General features: G+C 40.6%; 1 protein-coding gene across 1 annotated transcript in view; it reads left to right on the plus strand.

Moving 5' to 3' along the window:
* The window catches only part of lmbr1 (limb development membrane protein 1), a 32,529-nt gene that overhangs the window by 942 nt on the left and 19,665 nt on the right, over positions 1 to 11,922 (plus strand). The window contains exons 2-5 of the mRNA XM_017406699.3: positions 2,327 to 2,399; positions 3,116 to 3,155; positions 5,627 to 5,766; positions 6,299 to 6,402. Coding sequence (XP_017262188.1) covers positions 2,327 to 2,399; positions 3,116 to 3,155; positions 5,627 to 5,766; positions 6,299 to 6,402 — 357 coding nt within the window. The remainder of the gene's footprint in view (positions 1 to 2,326; positions 2,400 to 3,115; positions 3,156 to 5,626; positions 5,767 to 6,298; positions 6,403 to 11,922) is intronic.

An 11,922-nucleotide genomic window follows, 5' to 3' on the forward strand; every position in this document is an offset into this window, starting at 1 on the left:
TTGTTGCAATGTTTTACTATATTAAAAAAAGAACTAAATAAGGGAAGTACAGTTTTAGCTATAAATTAAAGCAAAATAAAGCTGCATGATTTGAAAATCTAGGTAAACTAATGATGTCAACTTTGAGTTTTGTTTAACTGTTAAATTTAAAGACTTTACTGGCCAATACTAACAACTGTGCTAACATCCTCATGCATCGTGAAAATAAACCCTATACATATTTTAAAATAGCTCGGACGCAACATATCAATTTGCTTTTATAGATATTGATTTTGCACCATCTGGCAACTTTCGCTGCAGCGTGATCAGTGTAACATACTTTAGCCTTTGTAATGAAGTAAAACGTTCAAGTGGGAGCATACCATCTGAAGTAATTCTTGATTATTTTGGACAAACATTTACATAGGCTATCAAATGTCTCTGCGGCATGCAAGCTCAACATTCCAGCTTTAACTTGTACATGTCGTCCTGAGTGTTTCTCTACATCCACGTCTCAGTGTCAACACGCTCTTACCTAATCGTGCTTCGTGATGCTGTGTTGTCAGCGTATCATTTAGCAGTAGTGCTTAGGTGAGCCAGCAGATATCATGGGGCTGGTATTTGTTGGTACTTGTGCTAACTTTGCAGTCCAGGTTACTCAGGGTTAGGTTTAAAGTTAGTAAACATGGCTCAGTGACAAGATGATCATTTTCCAATGAAGCCTGGGAAAGTGTGTGTTTCTGCACAGTTGACTCTGTGTTGGCCAGGAAGACACAAAATCCAATCCTCGTGAAAAATTGTGCTCAGGCAGCATAAATGTCACAAGGGCGGTGTGTGGCCCGTTAATGCATTTTCTCGCCTCATTCTAACAAGGCTGGGGACTTCTGCAGGCTTTCACTTACTTTTCTCAACAACAGTCACGTTGAACAAAACTGTTAAGTTTTATTGGCTCCTGTGCAGCTACATTTTTGTGTTTTTAGCTACAAGCTGCTGTCATGAGAAAGTGCGCAAACAAGTGCAAAGAACATCTCAGATTCCTATGCATTTAAAAATACCAGCTTGTGTTTTGGAAAACAATAGCATCTCATGGTCAATAAAGTATTTTATGTCTAAGCAACACTATGCGTTAAAAGTGGCTTATTATCTATTGAGTAGAACAATCAACAAGCTTTAGCTTAAAATAAATACGCATCGTCAAGGTGTGGAGCTCTGCTACTAAATGTAAACCCTTTAGAACAACCCTAATGTGTGTGTGTTGGTTTTCTTAGTTTAGTGTGTGATTCTTTTCTTAAGGGGATAAAGGATGGGAGGAGGGCAGCTGTGTTGTGCTTAAAACTCGCTATTATCGTCTCATGCTTCTGTCTTTCTGTCTGAGCCAGTTTTATCAGCACTACCCACCTGACTCCGAGTTATTTGGGGTTTTGCGCTGCAGTAGATGTCTTTTTAGCTTCTGTCAGCGTGACCACGGGCTCTGTAGTCTGCTGCTCGCAGATTGTCCTAAAAGATTTGTCATTGCTCTCTGTCAGTTTGTCTGAAACCTGTCCAGTCTGGCTGGGTCGTCCCAGCTGGACCGGAGTGATTTGTGCAGTGCTGACAAGGTGCAAAGTGCTGAAGTGGGAGCTTCTAACATTAGTTATAGCTTAGTGAGTGTCCCAGTTGGAGATGGGAATGTGGAATATGATCATTCTGTAAAAGTATCTGTCATGTTCGGAGTTTGCTGTAACCTAATTTGCGCAAATAGATAATCAAAACACAGATGCAGTATGAAATTGCCTTTTATTCAAGTGACAAAAATGGTTCATGTAGAGAATCATAGGGCAGATAAATAAAAAAGGATAATAATGCATATTCTTGTTTCACTGGCCATTACACCCACACAGTCCAACAACACTGTTGGAAATGAACGGTACAAGGCAATTAGAGAAATGCTTTCAAGCAAAGCAGCAGCTATCTGCAGCACATTGATGCCAGAACTGTAATTTAGAAGTTAAATGGTCTTTGGTTTTTCACATAAAAAATGATTTTATTTGTGCACAGTGCAAAGTCAGATTTACTGTAAATAATGTAAGGCACATGCAAATCATAATTAGTATTAAAAGGAAATAAATTAAGGAAGTGGTGATGAAAGTAGGGGTTTTTGAACACCACGTTCATACAGTAGCTGCTTATAGGGTTTTGTTTTATATACTTTTTGATTTATAGACTTTATGTTGGTGTAGGCTGAAAAATCTCAATGAATTTGTGTCTCTGCACTCACGGAGAGTTGTTCATGTCAGCATAAAACTGTGCTTCTTTGAATCTAAAAAATTGAATACATTTTAACGATTCCCATCTCGTCATTTTTCAGATTTGCTTCCTCCTGTTCGCGGTCCTCTACATCGTGTCCTACTTCATCATAACCAGATACAAAAGAAAGAGCGGTAAGTCAGAAAAACCCGGTTTTCAGGAAAGCTGCGTTAGAAACGTGTCTCTGGAGTTAAGTCTCCGTTTGTGGCGTGTTTGCTCCAAGACTCGGCCCTTCATTGTGTTCAGGCTGAAATAAAGTCATGGCCAAAAAGGGATTAAAGGGTATGTGGCTGAGGCTACGCCCATCTCTGTACAGTAATCTGTCACTGTGAGCTTTGTCATTGGGACCTGTATGCACCAGTAATGGCACCGGAGCTGCAGAAACATGAATACAGTTGGTCACAAAAAAAAAAGGTTTTGTTAGTGTCGACGTGTTCTGTCACATATAAAGATGAACAAACCTGAACAGAGCAAGAATCACCATGAACACAATCTTTACCATAGGGCAACATATCCCTGCACTTGTTGCAGTTTAATATTCAAATCTGTATAATTTGTTGACCTACATTAGAAAAATTATCTTGCATTATTAAAGTAACCTAAAAAAAAGCAGGTTTAATCCTCCAACCTTTACAGTACGTATAATAATTTTGGCACTATAAACAGATATTATTGAGGAATAAACAGTAGAATTACAGTGCTGTAGTCTATAGTTTTCTCAATTTATTTTAAAGCTAATTATAAACAAATTCAGTCGCAAGAAACAGTTCTGAAATAAAAAAGACAAGTGAAGTTTGTTGTTTCCTGATTTGACATTTAATGATGGATGAATGATTTGCTTCTCTTACAGATGATCACGAGGACGAAGATGCTGTTGTCAACAGAATATCGTGAGTGACACTAATTAAAATGTATTCTTTTATTTGGAATGTTTTGAATTTAACAGAAAACTTTTACTCTTTTTTTTTTTTTAATTTGCAGAGCAATTACTAAAATAAAAACAATTGAACGAAGGTTGTTTTTTTTATTGGTTGCTTAATGTAATTAACATGACTTTTCAAAGCGAGTTTCTTCTTACAAATATATAAGTTTGCTAATTTAAAAAAGGTAAAAATATGATTGCTCTTAGGTTCAGTAAATAAATTTCTCTGTAGTTCTGTAAATTGCTGGGAAAATACAGATGGCTCAGAAGTGCTCCATTAAATCCCAATGAGCCGAGTTATCCCTTTAAGGAACGACAGTCATTCCCAGTTTATTTATTAATTTATTTTCATTTCCCGCCGGCCTAGAAAATGCAGACCTTGTTTAGTTTGTCAAACAATGGCTGTCATTTTGTTGTAACATTTATAACGTATCTTGTATTTACTGTTGCTCCTATTTTTCACCACATAATGAGTGAAACAGCGCTCCTGTGTGGTAACTGTGAGTGAAATGCTTTGGTGGAGGAGGAGAGTCCTCTCCGTATCCTTCCATTTAACTAGACATATATATGTAACTTTATATGGAGTTTTCAACATGTTGCTTATTATTTTCAGGTTTATTTGGATTTATTGACATCCTCTGTAACAGTTGTGATTGTTTACACAGTCACTTCGATCCAAATTCATTGGTAAGATGACCGTTTATAACCTTTGCAAACCTGAGCTGTTAGTCTTTGAGATTAAAAAGGAACGTTAAAGTCTGTTGTGGAAAGCTGTTTGTGAATGTGGCGGAAGCAACACAGGCCCTGTTTACTTGAGAATAATCTCTGGAATTGTTGGGTTTTTTCAGTGTTTATTGTGGCGAATCAACAAGGAAAAAAAACGTGTTTACACGGATGTCACCGTGCTTCTTAAATCTGCTGCAGCTTCCATGCCAAGGCAGGGTTGCCAGATAGGAAATGACGAACGAGCATAATGTTGCTTTAAAATTATTGTATTTTGACTCAAACTAGCGTGTTGTTTTGCTCGGAGGGGGGAGGTTGTAAGATTAGTTGTGATTGGTGAACATGTGCACAGAAACGAAGGGGGAATTCACCCTAAAACTATGTTATAAAAACTGTAATTATTGTATATCTGGCAACACTGATGGCAGATTTTCAGTGAGGTTCTCATGCAGTCTGGAGCATATAAACAGTTACATCTGAAATGGTGACTACAGGGACGTTTGTTTGGACGCACAGCGAGGTTGGGTTTCTGCTACGTGTTTAAAAAAGGCCGAGTAACACAAACAGCAGTCTGCTATCCGCCATTACTGCTGTTGTTGATGTGCTCGTGCACGTTCAGAACACCTATTGACTGCAGCCGTCTGTGGCACACACGTGATTTCACACATTGCGACTTCCTTTTGAAATGCAAAATGCAAAAGAATGTCAGAAAATCTCCTCTCTGAGGCCTGGGTTCAAAACGGTTCAGAGTCAGATAATCCAAATACTGTTGTCGAGTAAACGCACAGCCAAACTGCAACATAAATGTTATTGTTTCACTTTGTGTAAATACTCTGTGGGTGATGCATGTGGTCTGTTGATCCTTGGCTTAGGTTTGACTTTGCTCATTTTCTTGATGCTTTGGGAATGAATATGTAGCCTGTTTTTACATTAAATCCTATATTTAATGCATCTACGGGATAGAAAGAAACAAAAAGCATGTGTCATTGGAAGAGGGAGGCTTTTCCACCATCACCACTCACCCCAAACAGTTTAGAAAATAATAAAGACTTATTGAAAGGTTAAGCAGTGACAGCCTCATTATTATTATCATTATGAACTAATTACTTACACTTTGAAGAAGTATCACGTATAACGCCCTATAGATTTCTCTGGCAAACACAGGGAATGACTGCTGTAGCCTCAATTATCTGCTGGCTCATTTATCTCCCAGGTGTGCAACGGGAAATATTTCTTAAGGGTCCTGTCCAATATTAAAAAAGCATTTCGAGTTAAAAAGCTCTCTTTAATAAAACGGTCAAGTGGCGAGTATGTTTGAGCCTGCTGAACAAATGGTGAGTCCCCCGGGTCCAGTCCCTTCAGCTGCTGCCTCTGAATCTTTACAGGCTGCTGGATCGCTGCCAGGCTTTGTTCTGGGAAATAGGCAAAGGTGAACAGGAGGATGAGTCAGCTGATTGAAAATATAGATTGGCAATGAACCGGCAGTCCATTGTTATTTAAATGGGTTATATTTAAAGCAACATAAACTTAATGAGTTTATGTTGCTTTTTCTTTCTCCTCTCCATCCCTGTCAGTCTTGAAAACAATAGAACATCTTTATATATGAATAATTCCTATAAGGAAGCAATTTTAACTTGATCTTTTTTTAAGCAACAAATATCTTGTGCAAGGATGAAGCTCAATACTTTGTTGGTGTGTTTTTGATTTTGTTTGCAGATTATACCTGTGCACCTTCACACTGGCAGTGTCCGGTGGCGCCGTCTTCCTGCTGCCTTTCTCCATCATCAGCAGCGAGATCCTCCTCTCCTTCCCCAGAAACTATTACATCCAGTGGCTCAATGGCTCACTTATTCACGGTCAGTAGGTCGCACGGTTGGGCTTAGAAAAAATCATTTTGAGGGTTAATTTACAAACTATGCCTAAAATCTTAAATATGCACAATGTATGGAGTCCTAGTTTGCACAGTATATTGAGAGGAGTTGAATGACATTATGCTTATTTATACCAAAAGGGATTAAATAGCGTTTCTGTGTAAATGATAATAAATAACATAATAAAATAAATCAGAGGAAGGTACAGTTGTAATGAAGTGGTGAGAGTTATTTGTAATATTAGTAAACTTTATATTGCTTTTCTCTGGAGTTTAGTGTTGATCCCGTCTGTTAGGATGTTCTGTTATCCACCAGGTGGCAGTAGAGCCCATGACTTAAAAATGATCAGCAACACACTTGATAAAATGTGATTTGTGACTTACTGAACTTCATACAAATCAAGAAAAAAAAAATAAGGGGTCACATTTCTACTTTAAAAGCAGAAGCGCTGATTCCTGATATATTTTGTGTACAAGCTGCTCTAAATGCGTGTTCATAATAAGTTGGCTTCCTGCAGGTCTGTGGAACCTGGTGTCCCTGTTCTCCAACCTTTGCCTTTTCGTCCTGATGCCGTTTGCGTACTTCTTCTTGGAGTCTGAGGGATTTGCTGGATCGAAAAAGGTACGAATCATCGGTTTTAAAAAAAACATGGAAATGTTTAGAAAACATGTCAGGCAGATTTTGGGGTGCACTTTATGGGCTTTTAAAGTCTGAAACAATCTAACAGTCTGGAAAGATGATCAGAATTCTGTTTTCAGTAACGGTGTGTGGTCGAGCAATTTGTCTCCTTATAGAATTTAAAGCTGTTAAGAAAAAGAATTTCACAAAGCAGGGTTCGGTGTCGTTTAATATTCACATATGAGAACGCAGTAATCCCCATGCAAGAGGTTTCCTCCTAACAGCCAGCAGCAGCAGCAGCAGCAGCAGGTGCCTAGTCTTTGCCCTTTCCTTGACTAACCTGGCCGACTGTAACTGCCACGGCAGAAAGCTCATTAACCATGAAAGTCTGAATCTGGTCTTCGCTCAGCGCCACATCCTGACAAACTCTTTCAATAAGGCCATGGGCCGCAAACGCTTCAACACCGCCGCATCGGCCCCACTGATTTAAAGCCTGATTCCTTGTCACCCCCCGCTCCCCAGCCTCCTAAAATAAAACTTCAAAAGCCCGGGCTAATAATCGAGTTGTAAGGCTCAGCGAACTTCCTCGTTTAATTGATTACCCTCCTCCCCTCTCTCCCCATCGGGGTCGGGAAAAAAAAAAGGGCTGGGAGCTCGTGTCCCAAAAGTCCATAAAGTTGCAGAAACATGACAGGACAATAGGGCCCTGCAAAATGGAGGGGAAAAGATTTACTTTTAATACACCTCTATCCTGTGTCGCAGTTTGAAACCTTTCTGGTTTATGTCCCTCCTGGCAAAAGCACATAAAAATTAGTCTCTACTGTAGCCAGTTTTGTTTCTTTGTCAGTCCACTAATTTGTTTCGATTGGATTTCTTCAGTAGATGGCAGGCCCTGATGTGCGGGAAGCAGGATGAGGGCCTCTCTCACTTTTCTCCTTTTTTCATTTTAGCAAGACTGTTTCTTGCAACCGAGCTTCCATTAATTTACTCAGAGGAAGCCCTGTTCAGTGTTGAGCTGCACTTCTACGTATATACTGTGGATGCTTAAAGAAGGGAGAGGAGGTGGGAGGGAGGGGGTGGCGGTCCCGTTTCACCCCTGAAAAGCCGCCTGTAAAGGAAACGGCGTGGCTGACAGCGAGAAGAACGTAAAAGTCCGATCGAAGTTTTTCTAATGCCATTTTTTTTTTTTTTTTTTAGCCTTTCATCCAATAATAGCATTAGACCAAGATGCCATAAGGTTTTATGTGACATGTTAACCTCCTCGGCTTACGTTGTTGCGCTGCGAGGTCCCTTTTGACTGCGGAAATGAAGCAAATGATGAACTTCACGACTAACGTTGTAAGTCAGCCTTTTCATGTGGCTGTGTTTACGTTTGACGATGTACTAAAAGACGCCAACAGAATAAGGATGTAAATGTGGATCTTTTTTTTTTTTTTTTTAAATGTTCAACTCTTTAGAGGCTCTGTCACCCGAGTGATTAACAGTTTAGCAAATTGTTCAAATTGTGGATGAATCCGAGGGACTGCGGGTCATGATGTCGGATGTTATGATCTAGCTTTTAGTTGCTGCTGTAAAATGTTCCCCACTTTATGGCCGTGTTCCCAAATCCTTGCTTAAAAGCTGCATCACTTCAGCCGACAAAGTTTGCTGTTATAATCATAATGAGGGACGTTTATTCCGTGGTGGAGTTGTTTCTTGCACATAAAATAGTGTCCAAGTCATGCTTTGGAGTAGATAAAGACTCCTCCCTATTAGGCTGTTAAAAATAATAATTTATGGTTCTCATTCATCTTCATACCATCAATAGATTATTGTAATAATAATCAGCCATTCTTATAGAGATGATAAGCCTGTTCTAACAAAGTCCTGGCTCACTCCTTCAAAGGACTTAAATTATTTTAAGCAAATGTGATATTCTGAAGCTATTTTTACTCCAAAGTTTGATGTAGGTGAAAAAGAAAATCTTTTCTATTTCTAGTGTAGGGTATTGTAGACGTGCTTCTTTTATCTCCGCTAAAAGAATGCCCGTCCTGTACAATAGCTGTAGTTACTCGTAATTAATGTTTTAAGTTATTAAAAAAAGCATGCAAAGGTTTTCAGAAATACCAGGTTTGTAAAAACGACTTTAATGAAATCGTGGCAAGCATGCTCTGCAGTGAATAGTCTTTTGGTCCTAACCAGTATTGAAATGTTTTTGATCCTGAAACGAGTTGGAACGAGTTTGACCCCATGACTGACCCAGCAAAGGGCCAACAGGTTTCATCTGGTAGTTAAAGAAACTCCTCATCAATCTCATCCTAAGCCCTAACCCGCCGATGATGAGAAGTGTGTTTATTGTGGAGGAGGAGGAGGCGGCGTTGGAGGGGAGAGAAAACGTCTCGCCGAGCAAACCCGTTCGGTGTTACTAAGATACTCGTCTTTGTTGGAGCTCCACAATAGGGGCTTGGATATTTATTTCAAATCTCCTGCACATGCAGACATTTTTCCCAGGCCTTCTTTCTGGCAGGGCCAGCCGGAGAATATAAAGTGGTGTTTACATACCTTCCTTTAAGGTCACAGTGTTACCCTAAAGCTGCCTGTTACAACGCTCGTTACCACAGCAACATATTAGCTCGGACCGGGAATTTTAAAAAGGACAAACAAGATTTTCCTGTCCTTTCATGACTGTTTTTTTTTTTTTTTTTTTTAAACTAAGTAAAAAAAGTTGTGAAACTTGACTCAGTTCAGACCAAATTCTTAGTAGTTTTTACTACAAGTAAGATCATTTGGATTGAATTAAACATTTAGGTTACTAGATGTTTTAGGCCTCTATTCCTACATGTTTGAAAAAATAAAAGGAAAGAAACAGGAAACTGTTATTTTATTTATTAATTAGGGACTCTGACACTACGTTCTAAAGCCATAACAAGATTGATTGATGCTTTTTTGTTAACACAATTAAGAATTGAAGCTTGTTTCCTCATATAAATGCTCCAGTTTTCTGACTCATTTTTTTAATGTTATCGGGATTCTGTAATGAAAACTGAACGGTCACTTTCAGGGAGTTGGCACGCTGCAGCGAGGATTATATGATAGCTTTTATTTTCCATGCTCCTAAGTCATTAAGAAGTTTAGAAAGTCTTTCGAGGTGTATTGCGCAGCTTTACAGGGGAGCGGCTGTCTTTTCTGCTTTCTGTCTTCGACACACAGTCACCGCGCTGCGGCTGACTGGTCGAAGGATACGCTAATAAGGTCCCTGAGCATCTGGCATGTCTTTAGCAAAAGTGAACAGTCTTTTTTTTTTTTTGCAAAGTGGTGTAAAGGGCCCTACCCCCGTCCATGCTTGTTACACTCCTGGCCCTTGTTGCACGCTTCCCCGACAGTCAGCAGAAGGATGGTGTTCAGGATGATCTCTGCCACCACCTGCTGACCTGCGAGGGATTGATGGGCGCAGCGAGGAAGCTGCTGTGAAACCCTCTTCCTCCTTGTGATCTTTATCCGTTTTCCTGCACAGCTTTGCAACTTAAAGAATATAATCTCCCGCGCTTGTTTGCGGGCTGAATTTGGAGTTAGGTTTACGAGTCTGATCACACCGTCTGTGTTTGGCTTTATACACGTATGTTGGATGTTCCGTATGAAGCAGTTATCGTTCACTCAGGACACTAAACATTTTTTCTTGGAAGTCTCTCCAGTCTTTTACAAAATCTGCAGTTAACCAGCCCCTCGCTCTCTCTCTCTCGATGTCGGTGTGAGGATCAGAGGATGCTAAATATTTTAGAGCTGCTAAATTTAGAGGTAGTTACACATTTAGAATGGCAAGAATAGAAACTTTCAGCGGGCACTCTGGATGCCAAGGCATAGTTTTTTTCTTCTTTTTTTTATCTTTGATCACTGATGATGACTGTTTTGAGCGTTTCCCATTTATAAACCCCTACTTTTGGAACAATGGCCTGGCTTTTCTCTTCCAATTATGAGCGAGTGCGGCGAAAACTTTGAAAAGGCAACATCATGGATGTAGGCGGATCATGTTAAAGCGGCCGGGCCGGTCAGTTCTTTGTCTTGTTGAGGGAAATCATGCCCGACACAGTGGATTGCTTCTCCAGTGAGGCGGGGAACCAGGGGTGATAGTAAAGGAGGTGATGAGCGCTGCCTTTGCCCTGAATGATCTGAATGTGGAATGATTTGAGTCTTATAAATGATTGAGAGGCCTATCTAAAGGGAATATACCTTCAGCGTGGCATGGCCAGCTCCTTAAGGTGGACTGGTGTGCTTGAGCGGACACACGTCCCGGCTGTCAGCTCGGCGTGCTCTGATGGGTCCTTAAGAGTGCACGTGTGGGACGCGGTTGAAGTCCCTGAAAGCATTCTTCTCTCACCTCTCTTTAACTCTGGGGACTGAGATCTGCTCAGATGTTGACTTCTCTCCTCTGTCAGCATCCTTCTGCTGTTGTCATCATTTCTCTTTATTCTTTTCCATCTTCCATCTGCTAATTGTTGAACATTTTTTCTGGCGTATTAATGGTACCTTAAAGGGCCTGTGAAATGCTAGAAAACAGGATTCAGCTGATGTACTTAAAGTGCATGAGCCGGCTGGCAAATTTACTGCTCATCAGATTTCTGACGCTCCTGTTGGTAAACATCCACGCCTGTGTCTCAGTTAATAAGGTCTTTCTACAGTTACCTTTCAAGTAGCTGTAGTGTCCATAGTGGCCACATTGGGGCACTCGAGATCCTGCCCATTTTCTCTTTTATTGTGCTAGAAGATTCTGCACTCAGTAAGGCTTTTCCAGAATAACACTGTAAAGTAGAAGTGAGAGCCATGTAATTCCCCAATAATAGCAATAGGGACGATGCGAATCAACCTACATCTTTGTGTTTCTATTACTATTGTAAGTACAGACTTAATAGACAAATGGCTGTGCGTTGACAACAAATATGTTTGTGACCAAAGCATACGCATGACAAAGTGCACAAAGAAAGTTTAAAGTGAATTAGAAAGAGCAGTGACACAGCTTGTAACGCAGATGCTAAAGTACAGGTGGCTCGGAACAGAACATTGTATGATTTAAACCTCCCCCCATGTAAAACCAATAATAAAGTGGCTTTGTGAATAACAGGGGGAACGTTCACAGAGGGTCCCCCTTCGTCTAACTTGTTGGCAAACGTTGAACAGCAACCACAAGGCCATTATGTTAGTTGGTAACAAATTGCTCACATGTACCTAATTTAAACGGCGCTCAAAAAAGCAGAGCACCCTTGTTACCCCATAGCTGACATGTGCGCGGGAACGCCTATCCGTCTTACCGCGCCCGACCGGTGTGCGCCTCCAGCAGGGGAGGAGAGTTCGGGAAACTGTGAGAACAGGTAGAAAAAGACTTTATTAACCACTCAGCAGTTTGTGACCCGGAAAACCCATATTACCCCAAAACTCTCTCGTCTGCTCGACCTGGGACACGACCACGGCGCTAATCAGCTCCATATGGGAGGTCTGCTCTTGATCGCAGACAGTAGCTGCAGCCCTTATGCCCCACCCCCCCCCACCCCC

Source organism: Kryptolebias marmoratus, linkage group LG21, assembly GCF_001649575.2.
Source record: "Kryptolebias marmoratus isolate JLee-2015 linkage group LG21, ASM164957v2, whole genome shotgun sequence".
NCBI classification, from domain to species: Eukaryota; Metazoa; Chordata; class Actinopteri; order Cyprinodontiformes; family Rivulidae; genus Kryptolebias; species Kryptolebias marmoratus.